The 19,960-nt window shown below is 40.7% G+C and overlaps 1 protein-coding gene and 1 long non-coding RNA gene across 2 annotated transcripts; both read left to right on the plus strand.

Moving 5' to 3' along the window:
• Positions 1–729: 729 nt before the first annotated feature.
• Positions 730–12,668, plus strand: LOC116422831. The gene is made up of 3 exons (XR_004233366.1): positions 730–983; positions 9,586–9,771; positions 12,395–12,668. It is a non-coding gene; the product is annotated as an uncharacterized LOC116422831 (long non-coding RNA).
• Positions 12,669–15,505: 2,837 nt separating this feature from the next.
• On the plus strand, positions 15,506–16,232 carry CEP19 (centrosomal protein 19). Its single transcript, XM_031961540.1, is given in 5 exon segments — positions 15,506–15,636; positions 15,639–15,692; positions 15,695–15,749; positions 16,080–16,108; positions 16,111–16,232. Coding segments are annotated over 5 exon segments (360 nt in total). The 5' UTR covers positions 15,506–15,536.
• Positions 16,233–19,960: the final 3,728 nt, after the last annotated feature.

The raw sequence follows: 19,960 nt of genomic DNA on the forward strand, positions 1-19,960 counted from the left end.
TTTACCCATGCATATATTTGTAAATAAAAAGCTATAATAAAAAAAATAAAAAAAAAATAAAAAAAAAGAAATATAACCATCAAGCTGTTAAAAAAAAACAACAACAACACAAACCTAGTCTAATCCAGTCATGTTATAAAGGAAGAAACTAGTTCCTGAGGAAGAGATACTAGGAAATGACAATATTGTGTCAAGTAACCAGAAACTGGAAGTGTTTGTTTCATACTTTGACTAAACCCAGCCCTGTTGTAATAAAGAAGATGGATTAGTGAGGGAGAAAATATTACTAACAGGAAACACTTGCAAAAAGACAAGACTGAGTAACATGGGAGTGATCTCTTTAAGCCACAAAGTCAAGAAAGGCTTCCCAGTAGAGGAGATGGCCCTTGAGTGGGGCTTTGGGCTAAGGTGGAAAGAACATTGTCTTTGGGGGCTGAGTTCCTGAATTTCAATACCACCTCTGTTACTTACTCTTTATGTAAACTTAGGCAAGTTGTCGCTCCTTTCTGGGTCTCAGTTTCTTTGTCTGCAAAATGGGAAGGTTTAACAAGACAGCTTCTGACAATGATAGGGAGAATTTAAGTAAGCAGAGAAAAGGGGAGAAGAAATGCCAGGGAATTCCATAGAAGTGGGTGAAGAGGGCATTGAACAACTTCAGAAGGAACAGATAATAATTGCTAACACACAATGGACTTCATCCTGGCTCCCTTCCTTCCTTTTCTTCTAGGATCTGTCACAGGACTTGAATGAAATCTTTCTGGTGCCCCAGGCCAGTCTTCTTTGTTTTGGAGGCAAATAAGTGACATGCCCAGGATCCATCAGCTGTTTATGGGGGCTCAGCCCAAGATCTGTGGCTTCCCAGAGAGATGGCTGGAATCTCGATTCCAGGCAGGCGCCAGGTTGGGTTTTCTCTGACTAACCTTGTGATCAAATTCTCAGCCTCCCTCTCGGCAGGCACACAAGTCTTCAAAAAGGAAGCCCAGGTAAGAGAGAGCCAGGTAACTTATGCATGTGTAATCCACAAGGGGAATGTCTGTTAATGTGTCCTTGAAGTGTCCTTTGGTGGCCCTGGGATCATCAAGCTTTGGGTGATCCAGATTAAGGGGTGAGGGCCAAGAAAGGGGTTCTGTTAGAAGACACAGGACAGTAGCACTCGGTGATTGGCCAGGAAGGTAGTTGATTCCTTCTGACCCTGATCTGCCAAGTCACCCTTGGGGGGTCGACTGTGCATTTTGCTGGAGACCAGGGCATGGAATCGGATGCTCTGAGAAGGGGCAATCTAACTCAAATCTTCAGAGCAAAAAGGAAAAACAAGTGTACTTAGGTATTTCTGTTGTATATGGGAAAGTAGGGAAGGGATGGCCTCTTCATGTAATTTTGTCTGTGTTTGTGTATTTGTGCAGAATGTCTTTTTCATGTCTGAGCTAGAATTTGTTAGGGAAAAAAAAAGAGAGAAAGGTCTGACTTTCCTGTAGGTTCCAACTCTGACCAAAGTTGGAACTTCAGGAAAACAATGAGAATAATGATCTTATACCACTACACACCTGTCAGATTGGCTAAGATGACAGGAAAAAATAATGATGAGTGTTGGAGGGGATGCGGGAAAACTGGGACATTGATGCATTGTTGGTGGAGTTGTGAACGAATCCAACCATTCTGGAGAGTAGTTTGGAACTATGCTCAAAAAGTTATCAAACTGTGCATCCCCTTTGATCCAGCAGTGTTACTACTGGGATTATATCCCAAAGAGATTATAAAGAAGGGAAAGGGACCTGTATGTGCACGAATGTTTGTGGCAGCCCTTTTTGTAGTGGCTAGAAACTGGAAACTGAATGGATGTCCATCAGTTGGAGAATGGCTGAATAAATTGTGGTATATGAAAATTATGGAATATTACTGTTCTGTAAGAAATGACCAACAGGATGATTTCAGAAAGGCCTGGAGAGACTTACACGAACTGATGCTGAGTGAAATGAGCAGGACCAGGAGATCATTATATACTTCAACAACAATACTAGATAATGACCAGTTCTGATGGATCAGGCCATCCTCAGCAACGAGATCAACCAAATCATTTCTAATGGAGCAGTAATGAACTGAACTAGCTATACCCAGAAAAGAACTCTGGGAGATGACTAAAACCATTACATTGAATTCTAATCCCTATATTCATGCACACCTGCATTTCTGATTTCCTTCACAAGCTAATTGTACAATAATTCAGAGTCTGATTCTTTTTGTACAGCAAAATAATGTTTTGGTCATGTATACTTATTGTGTATCTAAGTTATATTTTAATATATTTAACATCTACTGGTCATCCTGCCATTTAGGGGAGGGGGTGGGGGGGGGTAAGAGGTGAAAAATTGGAACAAGAGGTTTGGCAATTGTTAATGCTGTAAAGTTACCCATGTATATATCCTGGAAATAAAAGGCTATTAAATTAAAAAAAAAAAAAAAAGAGAGATAAAGGTCTGCCTCAGTTGCTCTTCCCCAAAATTCCAGGCTATAATCTTTCCCACTTAAATGGTTGATGAGATGAAGGTTTTTTATATCTTTAGGTTATAGACATTCCTTCTTAAGGTATAACAGGATAAAGGTTTATCTATTTTAGATGTCATTAGAATATCAGTAACCTCCCTCCATAGTGTCATCCTAGGGGTTTCCCCACCCCATTAGGTTATCCCCACCCAGGTACCTCCCCCATTATGTTGTTAGCCCACAAAAGACTTGCCCTCTGAGTACTTCAGTGCTGGACTAATGATGGTCTCTAACCATGGATCCATTGGTCCCAGTATCTCTCTCTACTTAATAAACTATTGAATTGGTCTCTAATCTCTGTCTTGCTCAGTTTCTTCAGCATTACATTGTCAGCCAAAAACCTCTCCAAAAGATGAAACCTTCGGCCCTCTGTCCCAAAGGAGTGTGGGTCTGGACTGCTTGAGATGGGAATGAAGTAACAATGACCCTGAGGCCCCCAGGCCTCCACTGGGCTGCAGTTCCATGGCTGCCAGACACCACCTGTTCTGTGATGACTGGTGGAAGCGGGGTCTGATTCCTGCTCATTGTTTTAAGCAGCAATACCCCATCACGACTTGCTTATGCACTTAATCATTAGAGTAATTGAAGATCTAGTTCAAGAGTAACTAAAGTGGTTCCTGAAAGCTTCTGGTGATGGACAGGAGTTGTTCTAAATGGTAGAGGATGGATTACAGTCAGTACTGAAGAGGGACCAGCCTGAAGGCACAGGTCATAGCTATGCCCTAGTGGAAGAAATATGTATTGGGGTGAGAAATCTTCAAACAGATCAAAAAGAGGGGGACTGATAGGACGAAGCTTTGTCAGTTTATAACACTAGACCTAAGTCACATGACCCTTATTTCCAGTTGAGCCTTGGGTTTCAGAAAGTCACATGATCCCTGTTCCGAGTCTTGAACCCTGGGTTGCAGTAAGTTAGTGAAGTTAAGGAAGTGATGTGACCCACAGGAAGCAGACATCATTGGTGACCATTGGTCAAAGATGGTTATGTCCTTTTAGTCTATCCAATGAGAAGGCTTGGGTCTTCTGCTTTTAAGTCCTGGACAAGGCAGAAACTGGCCCGGTTCTAGCAGCACATGGTAGGAATGGGATGGCTCCCAGGTGTGTCCAGGCCTCTCTCTGCAGGGATTACATAATCGCTTTCTCTGTGTACCTGAAGATGTCTCTGATTATTACTGTGGGAAAGGGGAACTAGCACCTGCCCCACACCATCCTGGTTCCCTTCCTTCCTCTTTGAACGAGATGAGGTGAGATCTTTCAGACAGTTGTGAAAATCAGTAAGGCTTCATCTATGTCAAAGTTTAAGTAGGCCTGAAGGACTTTTAACATCAAGTCAAGGGCATAATTAAGTCCCCTCCCTGCTATCCCCTAAGGGCATACTTAAGTCCCCTTGTTATCCTCCTATGATATCAGTGTCTTTCTGTTTAGGTCAAATATGGGCAACTATGTACTTATTGGTCAAGTTCAATTTCTTGGGTAGTTCCCGAGTTTAGAATGTAAGATCCTCAGCCAATAAGGATGAGGGTCAGTGGTGGGAGGAGGTATTTGCGTTAGGAATAAAAAGTGTTGACCCTGCCCCCGACGGGGCTTCCTCCCTTCAATTGTCTGCTCGATGGGTGGGACTCCCCATTCTCAGGAGGTTGTATAATAAACTTTGCTTTTCTTCTAGATATTTCTCCAGTTTTTTTAATTAAATGCTGTCTGAACCACACAATTTTGGGGGCTAGTCCAGATCACACCACTTGTGGTGAATAGGTAAACCCCTGGGGTGCTGGCTGGGTGCCGCCCTCCCCTGATTTAGGCAGCCTGCCAGCATCCAGCACTTCTCCTTACTTCCCAAGGTAAAGTGTACCCAAAGTGGAGAAACTCAGAGCAAAGCAAAGGAATAAACTCCCAGGTAAAATCCCGACCGGTTGGTGGAGGACAGGTATCAGTCAAGTAATTTGTTGTGCAACAACCCAGAGGTAAGACTCTTTGAGTCTTAAACTCTGGAGGGGTCTCTGGACAGGAATCTGTGAGGCCTGGGGTCTTAAACTCTGGGTCTCTGGACAGGATAGGCTTGGTGAGGCCTTCTAGGGTGACTGGAGTCAATTGACAACGATTGGCTTGTTTTGGGCGTTTTGGAATTTAGATTCTATCCAAATTCAATGGGTGTGGCCCAGTCCCAGCCGGTCCTCACTGAGAGAAATGAGAAAAATGATCAGAAAATACCGGTAGATAGTTCCTTGGGAGATAAATTAATTGGGAAGAACTGCCAAAATATAGAAGGAAAAGATGATAAGGTTGTTTTGTCTGGGGTGACAAAGATATTGGTGAAGGCACTATTGAAGACTGGGTGTGCCAAAGACTGAATTTGTACCTGAAAGAGAAAAGGATTTTATTCCATCTGCCCCTCGAAAGGGCCCTCAGGGCCAGCAGGAGAACTTATGTCTATTTTGAATTCTCTCCTCACTAGAGGAGAGGGGACTAATTAGAGGTGCAGCTATGAAGGAGTGGGACAGGAGAAACCCTTCAGCTGGTCAGAAATAGCTTTAGCAGATCCCAATTGGGAGCACAATCACCCTATACATCGGGGAAGTATGTGGGATTGAGTGAGTGAAGACAGTGGCTTCTTTCCTTTCCCTCTCACGTGTCCTGACCTGCAGTAGGGCCACGTGGGACCAAGAGAAAGAAACTATTTGAAATTCATTATTTTAAATATGATGGCGAAAATGGTTTTATATTATTGGGAATTTTAAGTTAAAATATAAGTTATTAAAACAAAATGCTGGTAGTTTACTTTAGGGGAGGTTGGGGTTGTATCTCCCTACTTACAGTATGTTTTCTAGAGGTATTGGGTAATTTGTAACTGGGTTATGCCTTGTATAAGTTTTATGAAATTTGGTTCAGTTTGCGAACCTTGAAGTTTAAAGTTAAAAAAAATTTTTTTTCTTTGACTTGAAGATGAGGGACAAGAAAGATTGATTTGCAAAAGCAATTAATAGTTTAAATGGAGCATCTAGTATTGGTTTGGGAATGTTGAACATATGTTGGAGAAGGTTTAAGCAAGTAAGCTTTGGAAGGAGAGAGATGGAACAGGAAGAGATGTGAGAGAAAAAGAGAGGAAAATAGCTCTCCAGAAATGGGGAAGAAAAAGGTACAATTCCCTAGTGAATCTGCCGTTTGCCATGGGAAAAGGAGATATGTCCCATGAGGTTGGGGCCTGTCTTGAGCTGGCAGATTGGATCCTGGGGAAATGGCACCCTAAAAAGTTAGCTGTGATAAGTTAGGGTCAGGAAGCATGGGGGAAGGGTGGCCACGTGGAGAGGGACTTTGCAGGTCTAATTCCCCTTCCCCATTAAGTATGGCGGCTGCCACACCTTGCTGGCTGGGATATCAATTGGTTCTACTGGTTAAAGGAACAGCCTACATTTATATAGTGTTAATAATGGAATGTTTTAACTGTAACTAAGTTTGTAACTGTAAGTTAATCTGAAAGCGATTTATTTCTACTAAGATCCCATCTGTCTAAAGCAAATTATTTAATGCTTATTTATGTGCATGATAGACCCCTTGTTTAAGGAAGATGATAAAAAAATCTAGAGCAGGATGTTAGTCTGATCTAATAATTTGATAAATTGAATGAAAAGTATTAATGTTAAATCTGAAAGATCTAAAAGTTTCTTTTATGTGGAAACAGGATGGACAACATGCCATTTAGAATTTTTTCTTTGTATTTGTGTATTTTAAAGGCAAAATGATCCGTGTAATGTTAAACTTAGAACTATCTAAGCTGTATAAGCTGTGAACTTTCTAGGATGAACCCTTTACTGTGATTCTTGAACTATATTCATTTGAAGCCTTGATTAATGCCCTGATTAGGCTAAGGTTTAGGTCTAGATAGAGCCTTTTGCACTGTATGTTGATAGAAGGCAGGGCTATCTCTGGAACCCCAGTCATAGGCCCCTGACTTACTTATCAAAGATCTATATTGTCTTTAGATGCGTTTTTCATGTTTTGCATGATCGTGTTGTGTGTGGGGGCTATTATTGAAAGAGAATTTTTGACACCCAAACAATTGCCCATTAAATACCCGGAGAAAATGAAATGAAGGGGAATTCACTCCAGGTGAAGGGAAGGAGGCTTATAGGATCAGCTGCCCACATTGCATTGCTGATTGATTTTCAAACTAAAGAGGATTCACAAGAATCCGCTATGCCTGGGGGAGTAAATTGGTTTATAGTTGGATCTTCTAGAGTGGTAAATAGGAAATTCCTTTGATGCAAGGGGAAAAAGATTAGCAGATGAGGCCAAGGGAGCTGGAGACCAGGAGATTACTCCTATAATGGCCTGGATACTTGTACTTCCCCCTAGTCTACCCTCTTGCAGTTTTACCCAGAAGGAAAAGAGAAGGCCTCGACTCTCGGAGCAGTTGGGAACTCGGAAAGACGATGGCTCTTGCCTGATGGCAGAGAGGTACTGACCAAAGCAAGTATGAGGCAGGTCTTTCAGCAACTGTACCAGGACAGTCACTGGGGTGTCCAAAACCTGTGTGATGCTGTGCTGACAAGGTACGTTTCCCCTGGCCTATATACTATGGCCTGACAACTGGTGGACGGCTGTCTCGTTTGTCGAAGGACTAACAAGGCTGCTCAACACCAGATCCCAAAAGGGGAACGAGCTCCGGGACTCGGACCATTCTAAAGCATCCAGGTGGACTTTACTGAGCTGCCACCAGTGGGTCGCCTCAAATACTTGCTAGTCATAGTGGACCATCTGACATCATGGGTGGAGGCATTCCTCTCAGCCCCAGCCCGAGCAACTGCCTTGATAGTAAGTAAGGTCTTATTAGAACAAATTATTCATAGATATGGAGTAGTGGAGAGGATAGACTTGGATCAGGGAACACATTTTTCTGCCCAAGTATTGCAGAATCTGATCGGGGCCTTAGAAATCACTTGGGATCTCCATACCCCTTGGGATCCTTCCTCTTCTAGGAAAGTAGAAAGGATGAATCAAGAAATAAAACAGCAATTGACTAAATTATCTTTAGAGACCCCACTACCTTGGACTAAATGTCTTCCTCTTGCTGTGGTTAGAATCGGAACCGAGCCACATAGAGATGGAGGGCTTTCACCTTGTGAATTATTGTATGGTCATGCTCTCCAGGCTTGTCCTATGAGAAACTGGGACCCTATCTTAGAGACAAAGGATTTATTTCTTAAGAGATATGTTAAGTCATTGCTAGGACTTCAACAAAAGGGTTAATAGCTCAGATTCCTCTAGGTTTCCCTGTTCATAGAATTCAGGTTGGAGATTGGGTGTTGATGGCTTCCTGGAAGGATGAGAAGCTGACTCCGTGCTGGGACGGACCCTACCAGGTGATACTGACCTTGGACCCTGCAATTCGCACCCAGGAACGAGGCTGGACACATCACACCAGAACAAAAGGACCAGTGGCGCCACCTTTATCCCAGTGGACAGTTGAAGATGGGGAAATCTCAAATTACATTTGAGGAGGGGACCTCCACTAAATAGGAACACAAACTCTGAATCTAGTGCATTGTTAACTGTATGACTTTATTTACATTAATTACTTTGGGAATTACTTTGGGAACTCTCATGGGGCTTTCCCTGAGCTTTGGGTTTGCCTATTTCCTCATGATAGCCATAGAAACCAGACCTCTGTCTTCCAGAGAATAGAACCAGCTCCTCCTGCTCATGCATAATATAAGGAGAACTTTTAACTTATCAAATTGTTGGATCTGTGGTGGATCCCAACAATTGAGCCAATGGCTATGGGTATCTGTCTCCTTAAGCCCAGCCTGGATCCTTAGTAACTGATCCCAAATTCATAATGGGACTGATTTCTGGAACCTAGAAGAGAAACATCAGTGGCCATTGACAAAAGATAGGTTTTGTTAAACAGGTCAAAGTTTGAAGCTGGGAAATAGTATATGTGAATAGACTTAACTCTGGACAAGGTAAAAGACTTTCTTTCCTTATCTTGTAGTGGACACTGCAGTTGTCAAGTGGGCACTGCAGTCGTCCTTTGGAGCTCTTGGGAGCTCTGGCACAATTCCTTAGGAATTGCTGTGGATTGACAAAAGGCTTGCTTTTTGTCTGCTCTATCTCTAGGAGATAAGAGGGAGGCTGCAAGGATTTGGAAAACTAAGGGTTTTTTTTGTTTGTTTGTTTTTAATTGATAGCTTTTTATTTACAAAACATATGCATGGGTAATTTTTTTTTTTTATGTAATAGCCTTTTATTTACAGGTTATAGGTATGGGTAACTTTACAGCATTAACAATTGCCAAACCTCTTGTTCCAATTTTTCACCTCTTACCCCCCATCCCCTCCCCCAGATGGCAGGATGACCAGTAGATGTTAAATATATTAAAATATAAATTAGATACACAATAAGTATACATGACCAAAACGTTATTTTGCTGTACAAAAAGAATCAGACTCTGAAATATTGTACAATTAGCTTGTGAAGGAAATCAAAAATGCAGGTGTGCATAAATATAGGGATTGGGAATTCAATGTAATGGTTTTTAGTCATCTCCCAGAGTTCTTTTTCTGGGCATAGCTAGTTCAGTTCATTACTGCTCCATTGGAAATGACTTGGTTGATCTCATTGCTGAGGATGGCCAGGTCCATCAGAACTGGTCATCATATAGTGTGGGGAGCCAGCACTAATCTACAGTCACATAAGGCCAACCTTGAATAGGTTGGAATCTCCTAATCGCATCATACCAAAGACTTCCTGAATAGGAATCTCCTAATCACATCCTAACTTTGAATGGGCAGGTATCTAGGCACCCCCTAATCACATCATAAAGCTTTCTGCCACCAGACACATCTGAGCAGCTCATCCTTGGGCGGGATACCAACCCTTTGTCTTGGACCCCCACCCTGTACTGTGTTTGTACAACCCTGCCTTCTTTTCTACTGCTATATATATCTGTACTATTGCACCCATTAAAATGGTGCTTGATCAGAATGATTTGACTTACCTCCATTTTTTGAGTCCCCCTCTCTGTTGCCCTTATCTCTTTTCTTCCAGGGTCCACACACTCTGCCTCCTGGGCCGAGGCAAATGGCGCCCATACGTGGGGCCCGGAAGATTTTGGAGAAAGGAGTAGCATTGCTAGATCGAACCTCTCAATAAGAAGACTAGGCAGTCCCGGAGAATTTAGAGAATAAGGTCGCCACGGGTCCACCTGCCCCGAGGAACAGAGACCTGGTTGTGGTAAGAGTTTTAGATACCAAGGGAGAAGAAATTAGTGTATATGATAGATTTGTTGAGGATTTCAAGGATTTATTAAGGACGTGTAGAGTAAAGGTTAAAAAAGAATGAGTTTGTAAAATTTTTAAGTTTTTAGAAGATGTCTGCCCATGGTTCCTGCAGGAAGGAACCATTGATGAGAAAAGGTGAAAAAGAGTTGGAGATTGCTTTAATAAAGGAACCATTGATGAGAAAAGGTGAAAAAGAGTTGGAGATGACAATGCCTCTTTCTTAAAGGTGCCTTTAAGCACACCAATTTTAGGCTCAAATTAGGCTCCCAAAAACAATGAAGATTCTGTATGACCCTCCTCCCAAAGCTTCAATGGCTTTTCTTCAGCTTCCCCAAGTGAGAGCCTTAGCTCTTGGACTTGAAGGAAGGGTTCTTCAGCTTCAATCAGGCCTACAGTGGACAATGATATTGATTGGGCATTTGGGAGAGCAAGTCTGTCTGAGTGCCTTTTGGCGTACTCATCTGGTTCTGGTTCTGGTTCTGGTTCTGGTTCTGGTTCTGGTTATTCTGGTTCTGTTCGGGGTAAAGTTCTGAAACGGGTATTTTCTGGGACGCTGGAAAATATCCTTTGGGTATATGTTATATGTTTAATGTAGTAACTGTGTTCTATGTTCTGTGTGATTTGTCTGTTTTGTTTGAAAAATTTTTAAGTACACCGTTGCAACTGTGCTTAGTAAAATGGAGCTTCGTGTGTGTGTGTGTGTGTGTGTGTGTGTGTGTGTGTGTGTCTGTCTGTGTTAAAAGTTTGTAACAACAAACAAGTTTGTAAAGGATAAGAATTCAGCCTCTGTTTCAGGTTTAGAAAATATCAAGAAGTTTGAAAAATCTCTCTCTCTCTCACACACACACACACACACACAGGAGAGAGAGAGAGAGAGAGAGAGAGAGAGAGAGAGAGATTGTGTGTGTGTGTGTGTGTGTGTGTGTGTGTGTTTCTCTGGCTGACTGCAGTAGCCTGAGAAAAAAGGAAGGAAAGAAATTAAAAAATAAATAAATAAATAAATGAAATAAATAAAATAAATAAATGAAATGAACAAAATAAATAAAATAAAAAAAAAAGGGATTTGAAAGTTTGGAAAGGTAAAAAAAAAAATCTAGAAGAGTAGTGTGCTAACATAAATGGAATATCTAGGCCTTCTTTGAAGGCACAAAATGGGCTTGGAAGTTCATAGAAGACTCTTTGGATTCTGGAAGGAAAAAGGGAATTTTGGTGAAACAAACTTCTCCCCCAGGGCGGAGGTCTTGGACCTAGTCTGTTTGCTGATGTAAAAGCTTTTAAGTTTTTAAGAACAATGATTAAGGAATTTGGGAATTGGTTATTTGAAAATCTGCTTGTGATTTTAAAACTTTCAACCTGATGTACTAATATTGTAAGTAAATGGAATTTAGATATTTTAAACAAAGTCTTTTTCCCCTTGAAACAAGAGCCCGGCCCAAAGGAGCGTCTGAGTGTTCAGGTATATAGCTAGGGAGAAAGAAAACTGGAAATGGGTGGATTTGGGAAGAAAGTAAATGAAACTGATGGGCTAAATCTTAAAGGATCCCTATGTAGGGCACTGAGCGGAAAACCTGAGAAGTTTTTTCCTAGGGGACAGGAGTGGGGTAAGAGTCCTCTCTCCCCACAGTGCAGCAAACTGATTTAAAGGAACATGCTTACTTTTAGGTTACTTGATTGAATATTTGTTTCTTGATACATAAGTTTTCTTGGTTGAGGAATATAGTCATAAATGTGATCCATACTTTGGTAAGAATATTTCTAAAATATTTTTAAGAAACTTCTTGAATTCTTATAATGGAATTGGATAGTCTGTATAAGTTTAAATTGAATGAATTGGGTCATCCTGAGGTTATTTAAAGGGCCTCTGAAAATAAATTTTTCTTTGTCCTTTTGGGAAATGTTTCTGTTATGGACAATATGCAATTTGGGATATTCTATGTATTGCGCATTTTAAAAGCAAAATGATTTGTATGTATAACATGCACTTATGTAACATCTACCTAGATATAATTGTTTTAAGTTGTGAACTTAGACAAAATTTCCTTTTATTACTATAAGGTTATGATAAGTCTTTTAAGATTTATCAGAAATTTGATTAATGAAATTTGTTATTGGAAGTAAGATTTCTCAGACTTAAAATTAATTAGTTAATGCTATTTGGGAGTTTTAAGGCTCCAACCTTTTACAGTTACTGGGACAATTGATTGGAATAAAACTGGGTTAAGACTATTTTATCCTATATGTGCTAAAGGTTGAGTTTTAACTGCTTATGTTATGTTATACTTTTTCCTCCTGTAACTGATCTCTATGATCAGAGCAATGGTCAATAGAAACTGTTAATTCACTTATGTCATACCTTGCTATTTTCATTCTGGTTATATGTAATCATTGTATCCTTTTAAGATTTCTACATGATAAGAGGACAATTAACAGGGGTCTATAGGACAGCAGCCGTTTGCCTGGCAAACTCATCTCTTCACATAGGAAACAATTTATTTTGGCCTCCTCATATTTTGCAGCAATCTGGTGAACTGAGTCTTTCCATCTGAGACTGATCTAAATTACTGGTCAAATTACAGGTATTGGCTTGCTTTTGGAACCTTGATCAGCTTTGGCATACCCAGTCTGCATAGAATGAGAGCCTCCTATCACTTCACAGCCTGAAGCAGTAGTTTTTAAAATGAGACCATGGACTGGACCCTGCATCTACTGTACTTTGGACTGATGAGGGACTTTGGGAATGTTTGATGACTGACTGTTGAATCTTTCCTGGATCACTCTGTGTTTAAGATTTGGGATGGGATTTGTTAAAACTGTAATTATTGCTGTTATGTTTGAGGGATTTTTAGGAAATGCCACTGTACTAGTCTGTTATGTATAGGGATTTTAATTCACTCTTGGGATTTATATGGGGAATAGTCATTTGATAATTCCTTACCATGAGGAAAAAGGGAGGAAGGGATAGAGTATTTGGAAAGATTTGGTAGATTTTTTTCAAAATACCTGAAATAGTGGGAACCCCTATTCAATTTGCCTTAGTTCAGATTGAATTTGAATGCTTTAGCTTAGAATCCCTTAGCTTTAGAATCCCTTATTTTTGTTAAAATTGCCCTGGCAGACTCAGTTTTTTTAAGCTTTAGAATTCATTAATTAGTACTTCAGAAGCTCAAAGGGCCTTTACACTATCACCGCCTTGAGACTGGTGATGATCCCCTTGATGCTCATATGAGCAATAAGAAATTTTCGACCTGGTTAGTCAATGGCAGGTAAGATTACTCAAGGACTAGCCGACCTAAGCCAGGAAGAGACGTTTCTGCACATCCTTCCTATGACGGGTAAGGCTTTTCCCCATAGGAACAACCTAAGCCAGGCACAGGTCGAGAAATGAAAAAATTCTACATTTGATTCTTTTAATATAAATGAAAACCTGTGGGTTAAATGAGACCTGTGGGTAGCCGGCACTAATCTACAGCCACATACTCTGCCTCGGTGGCTGAGGCAATATAGTATTGTTGTATATAATGATCTCCTGGTCCTGCTCATTTCACTCGGCATCAGTTCGTGTAAGTCTCTCCAGGCCTTTCTGAAATCATCCTGTTGGTCATTTCTTACAGAACAATAATATTCCATAATATTCATATACCACAATATTCAGCCATTCTCCATCCATTCAGTTTCCAATTTCTAGCCACTACAAAGAGGGCTGCCACAAACATTCTTGCAAATTACTCTCCAGAATGGTTGGATTCGTTCACAACTCCACCAACAATGCATCAATGTCCCAGTTTTCCCGCATCCCCTCCAACAATCATTATTTTTTCCTGTCATCTTAGCCAATCTGACAGGTATGTAGTGGTATCTTAGAGTTGTCTTAATTTGCATTTCTCTGATTAATAATGATTTGGAGCATCTTTTCATATGACTAGAAATAGTTTCAATTTCTTCATCTGAGAATTGTCTGTTAATATCCTTTGACCATTTTTCAATTGGAGAATGGTGGACTAACTGCTGATACTCACCTACCTCTTAATTGAACAGGGATTTGCTATACTGGACTATTAAGGCCAAAATTTTTCTTTCTTCCTGAATAGGCAAACCAATATTTAGGGATTCAGTTGTATGATGATTTTGGGAAGAGAGAAATGGGGTTTAGATACCTCTATTACTCAGACTGGAGATGTAAATGGTGGGGTGATGCCTGGCCTCCAACCACCTGGGCTCAAGATGGAAGTTGGGGATATAGAACCCTAATATTTATGTTGAACAGAATAATTAAGCTTCAAGCAGTTGTAGAGATTATGGCTGAGGCACTAGATCTTTTGGCTGACCAAGCTATTCAAATCAGAGAGAGTTCTGCTGGATTATTTGTTGGTCAAGTAAGGGGGAGTTTGTGTGAAACTAAATGTGTATATTTGTTGTATAAAGATTGATGACGATGGAAATCTAGTAAAAGAAGTCACTAAGAACATTAGGAAACTTGCTCATGTTCCTGTATGGACCTGTACCTCACTGTTAAATATTTCCTGGTGGTCCTGGCTTGGGGAAAGCTAGTGGGAGCAGCTCCTTTGGTTTGACCTTATAGCTCTTAGTAGTGTCCCTATAGTAGTCCCTATCTGCATACCTTGTTTGATCCGACTGATAACCAGAATAGTCCAAAACTCTTTATCTAGAATGATTAGGTTGGAAGAGAAAGCTGAAGGGTCTGTTAGATTGATGGTGTTAAAAGGATGGGAGCCAATGGTCCAAGAGGACCAAATAGGAGCCAGAGGAGGATGAGGGATTAGATAGGGAATGTGAAGTTAGGCTACCAGAATTTGAAGAGATCTCAGTGTACAAATAAGAGGGGGGACTGAAAGAGATGAGGTGAGATCTTTCAAGACAGTTGTGAAAATAGAGTAAGGCTTCATCTATTTCAAAGTTTGAGTAGGCCTGAAGGACTTTAAGCATCAAGTCAAGGGCATACTTGTCCCCTCCCTGCTACCTCCTAAGGGCATACTTAAGTCCCCTTGTTATCCTCCTATGACATCAGTGGTCAAGTTCAATTTCTTGGGTAGTTCCCGAGTTTAGAATGTAAGATCCTCAGCCAATGAGGATGAGGGTCAGTGGTGGGAGGGGGTATTTGCGTTAGAGATAAAAAATGTTGACCTTTCCCCCTAAGGTGCTTCCTCCTTTGGATTGTCTGCTCGATGGGTGGGACGTCTGATTCTCAGGAGATTGTATAATAAACTTTGCTTTGCTTCTAGATATCTCTCCAGCTTTTTTTAATTAAATGCTCTCTGAACCACAGGACTTAAATGAAATCTGATGCCCCAGGCCAGTCTTGTTTTGGAAGCAAATGGGGTTAAGTGATATGCCCAGGGTCCACACAGCTATAAACTTTCCTAACTCTCCTGGCTGCCCCATCCAATACCAGCTGTCTACTCACTCCCCCTGCAATGCCTTTCTTCCTTCTCTGTGGACAACTCGGGACTGGACAGGAGAAATGTCTCCTTCCATATAGCCCCTTTCTGCTTCCCTCCTTAGGAATTAATAGGAACTAGCCCTGAAAAGGCCATTGGAGAGAATCAAGCTCCCACCATGATGGCTGGGTCCAGAGCTGAGCAGGAGCTGGAGCTGCCCTGGGCAGTTGCTGTGACCTCTTTCACCTCCTCCTGGAAGTCCCAAGCAGTCATTATGAAAGAGCTAGATTCCTTCTGATTTGCCCAGCAGCTGTGAATTAGAATGATGTACACTGCCAAGAAATGTGGAATTAGATTCCAACCTCCAGCCATTATCTTGATCTATCAAGGAGAGGCCCAGGACAAAATTGCTAGCAAAACCCATTAATCTGAAACTTCTCCAAGTTTTCAGACTGCAGTAGAAAGGCTGAACACCTAAAGTAAATCAAGAAACAAGGCCTGCTTTGAGGTTGTGTCTGAAGCAGTTGAAGAAATTATTCTTTTTTTTTTTTTTTTTTTTTTTTGCTGAGGCAATTGGGGTTAAGTGACCGCTCAGGGTCACAAGCTAGAAAGTGTTTAAATATCTGAGGACAAATTTGAACTTGGGTCTGGCACTCTATCCATATAGCTTCCCATTATTCACTTTTTAAAAAGATTTTCTAAAACTGGGTGGTGCAGTGGCTTAGAGCATCAGCCCTGAAGTCAGGAGGATCTGAGTTCAATCTGGTCTCAGACACTTAAAGCTTCCTAGCTGTGTCACCCTAATTGTCTCAGAAAAAAAAAAATAGCTTTTGTAGTTTTGGACAAAACTATAAAACAAATTCAGCGGGGAAACAATCATTGATCCTGAGGAAGACTGGACAAAATACATGATAAGGAACATCCAAAAAGGAAGACCATCATGGCTGAATTCTTTAAAAAGAATCAGAAAAAGAAGGAAAACCCAGAAAGTCAGATGATGTGTTATAATACTAAATAAAGTCAACATTTATTGGAAGACCAAGAAATCTTTATTAAGACAATATTGTTTAAATGTTACAGAATTTTAAAAGGATATTAGATGTATGTATTGGGCCAAAAATATTTTTCAATCAACAAATATATATTGAGCACCTACTATGTCCATAGGTATTTCTTAATCATTTAATCTGGCATGGAGCTTGCCACTGGTATATCCATGATGTACTTTACTGGTACAAAACAAACAAACAGGGTTTTCTGATGATGAGCAGGGGGCTTTGGACGGCCAGGAAAAGCCTAATAAGAGATTCCCCAATCCTGAACTCTTAATGCTACATAAAGTAGGCAGAATCTACCTGTGCTAAATGAATGACCAGAACAGTCTGTCCAATTCACAAGTTTGGATCTTTATAGAAAAATAATGTTTTTATATAACAGTTGATCTTTCCACAGGAAATTATTTAGGGGAGAAAAATTTTAAAGTACTTCACCAAAGAAAATAATAGGAGTAGTAATTCATTAAAAAATTGAAAAATAATTGTCACAACCCCAACTTGTTTATTTTTATAATTTTATCAGTGATGTCAATGATCATCAGATGATGATTGGGGATTTTTTCTAGTATGAATCTGAAACTTGTCTTTTCATAAAACAGCCCAGGTCCTCAAAGAGTTGGAAGATTTAGGCAAGGAAGCAAAAGTGGAAATTGTAAAATAAAAAAATTATTTGAATACTAACTGATAAAATGATCCCCTAGCACAATAAGGGGTGCAGATCTTTGAGAGAACATAACCATCCCAGGCCTGTTAGTAGATCTATATAACTAGAAGAGAACTAGAGGAGAAAATATATATTAGATTCCATCATCTCCCTTTTAAAAACCTCTGTGCCCTGGTTCACACTTGAGGTTGTTTCTTGGCAGCCTGAATGTCACTTGTTCTTGCTATCTTGGGAGGCAGCTTTGCAAAATGAGAAGAATATGGGGACCAAAGTCACAGGTGTTCCTAAAAAGGGGAATTCAGCTCCAGTGCTCTAGGAAGGAAGGAAAAAAAAACATTTATTATACTTCAATAAAGCATTTCTTAAAATGTACAGAACAAAAGGAAGGTATATACACGTACGGAGCAATTTTGTTGCTACTTTATTAAATTTAATATCTATTAGATAGTATATGAAACAAGTACAGTTATATGAAAAACATGTACAAATAAAAAGCCATCAAATTTGAAAATGGTAAATTGGCAGACAAAACTGATTAGGAATACTTTATGTAAATAAACATTAAATATGTTTCCCAGAGAAATCCCAGAGAAAGGGGAAAGATTTGCAGGTCCAGGAAGTGGCAAAGTCCTGTTACAATAATAAACCCTGTTTGTCCAGTCTTTCCTCATCCTCCCTCCTTGATGTCTACAGCTTTGGACACTTGTTGATCACTTTCTCATTTCTCATGCTGGATGCTCTTTTCACGCTAGGTTTTCAGGACCTCACCTCCTTTCAGGAGGACCTGGTTTTCCTCCTATCTGTATACTAGGACAGCTGGGAGGTGCAGAGGATAGAGTCAGAACCTGAAGTCAGGAGGGCCTGAATTCAAATTTGGGCTCATTTGCTAGCTGTGTGGCCCTAGGCAACACTTCATCCAGTCTGCCTCAGTTTCCTTTTCTGTAAAATGAACTGGAGAAGGAAATGACCTTCTAGTACTTTGCCAAGGAAATCTCAAATGGAGTCGAGAAGAATCAGACATTACCGCACAACAACAAATTGACCCTACCCCCTCAGTCTCCTTTTCCTCTGCACTATTTCACTTGATGATCTTATCAACTCCCTTGGATTTAATGACCTTCTCTATGGTGATGATTCTTAAATCTACCTTTCCAGCCCCAACCTCTTTGCTGACCTCCAAGCTTCTATCTCTAAATGTCTTCATCTTCTATGTTTAAAACAGAACTCATTATCTTTCTCCCTCAGCTCTCCTCCATCCCACCTATTATCATTGAAGACAGCATCACCCTCCCAGTCCCTCAGGCTCACAATGTAGGCTTGCTTCATCTCTTACCCCCATATCAATTTTTTTTTATTAAAGTTTTTTATTTTCAAAACATGCATGTATAATTTTTCAATACAAACCCTTGCAAAACCTTGTTCCAATTTTCACCCTCTTCCTCCCACCTTCTCCCCTAGATGGCAAGTAATCTAATATATGTGATACATATATGTTAAATCCACTATATTTATACAATGATTATGCTGTACAAGAAAAATCACATCAAAAAGGAAAATAGAAGAAAATAAAATGCAAGCAAAGAACAACCAAAAGAATGAATACTATTTTGTGAACCAAACTCAGTTCCCACAGTCCTCTCTGGAGCCGAGATTTCCAATTGAATGAGATTACTTATGTGGATGTTGCCCTAATGGATAGAAAGGTATGCCCTTCCTAGAGGTCATGAGGGTTCTGAGGTCCCAATCACCCTTCCCTTCCCTAACCCTAATCCTTCCCTCACAGATTCCTTTCCAGCCTTCCTTCCCTCAAAGATTAAAGGGGACAAAGTTTACATCAATAACACTCATATACCATAACTTATTCAGTCATTCTCCAATTGATGGGCATCCACTCAGTTTCCAGTTTCTTGCTCCTACAAAAAGGGCTGCCACAGATATTTTTGTGCAAATGTCACCCCTCCCCCCCATATCTAAGCTGTTGCCAATCCATTTCACCTTTGCAGCATCCCTCCTCTCCTATGACACTGCCCCTGCCCTGGTGAAGACCCTCATCCCCTCACACCCAGACTATGTAACAACTGCTTGCGGGGCTGCTTGCCTCAAACGTCTCCCCTTTCTCATTCATGCTGCATTCAGTCACAGAGTGATTTTCTAACAGTCACTCCCTATTCAATAAACTCCAATGGCTCCTTATCACTTCCAGGATCAAGTACAAAATGCTCTGTAGGGCATTGAAAGCCCTTCCTAACCTAACCCCTCCCATTCCCTAGTTCCTGCAACTCCGCCTCCATCCAGGGGCCCTTGACCACTTGGCTGTTCTATGAACAAGAACAACACTGTCTCTCAGCTCCAGACTGGCTCTCCCCCATGCCTAGAAGGCCCTTCCTCATCCATTCTGATCATTGAAGTCTCTGGATTCCTTTAATTCCTATATAAACCCTACCTCCCCCATTAATCCCAGTGCCTCCCAGAACCTTATTTCCTATTTATCCTATATGAATGGAACCAGGAGAAGATTTCTCCAAAAGTCTATGAGATGGAGTGGGTCAGACCCTAGGCTTAAGGTTCAGGAAGTTAAAGTGACCCACAGAAAGTAGACAGCATTGCTGGCCATTGGTCAAGGGTTACTTCTTTTTCAATTCACCCAATGAGCCCAAGTCTTTTACTATTAACTATTCACCATTTCCAGTTTGCCAGGCCAGGCTGGGAGAAGGGAGTCGAAAACTGGGTCTGCTCAGCTAGAGTGCTTGGATCTCTTCTTGCAAGGTCTTAAATGCTTCCTCTTGATATCTGAAGATGTGCGAATTTGGGTAAGGGGGTCTAGCACCCATCCCCCCCATACACACACACACACACACACACACCCTTGGCTTAAATCAGCCTTAGTTCCTTGACATCAATCAATCAAATTTTTGTTAAATGACTACTACAATCTTGGTACTGTGCTGACGATATAAATTTAAGAATGAAGTAATCATAACTTTAAGGGCAGCTACCTGCTATGGATAAAATCCTGAGCTTGAAATC

This window comes from Sarcophilus harrisii, chromosome 3 (genome assembly GCF_902635505.1).
Source record: "Sarcophilus harrisii chromosome 3, mSarHar1.11, whole genome shotgun sequence".
NCBI lineage: Eukaryota > Metazoa > Chordata > Mammalia > Dasyuromorphia > Dasyuridae > Sarcophilus > Sarcophilus harrisii.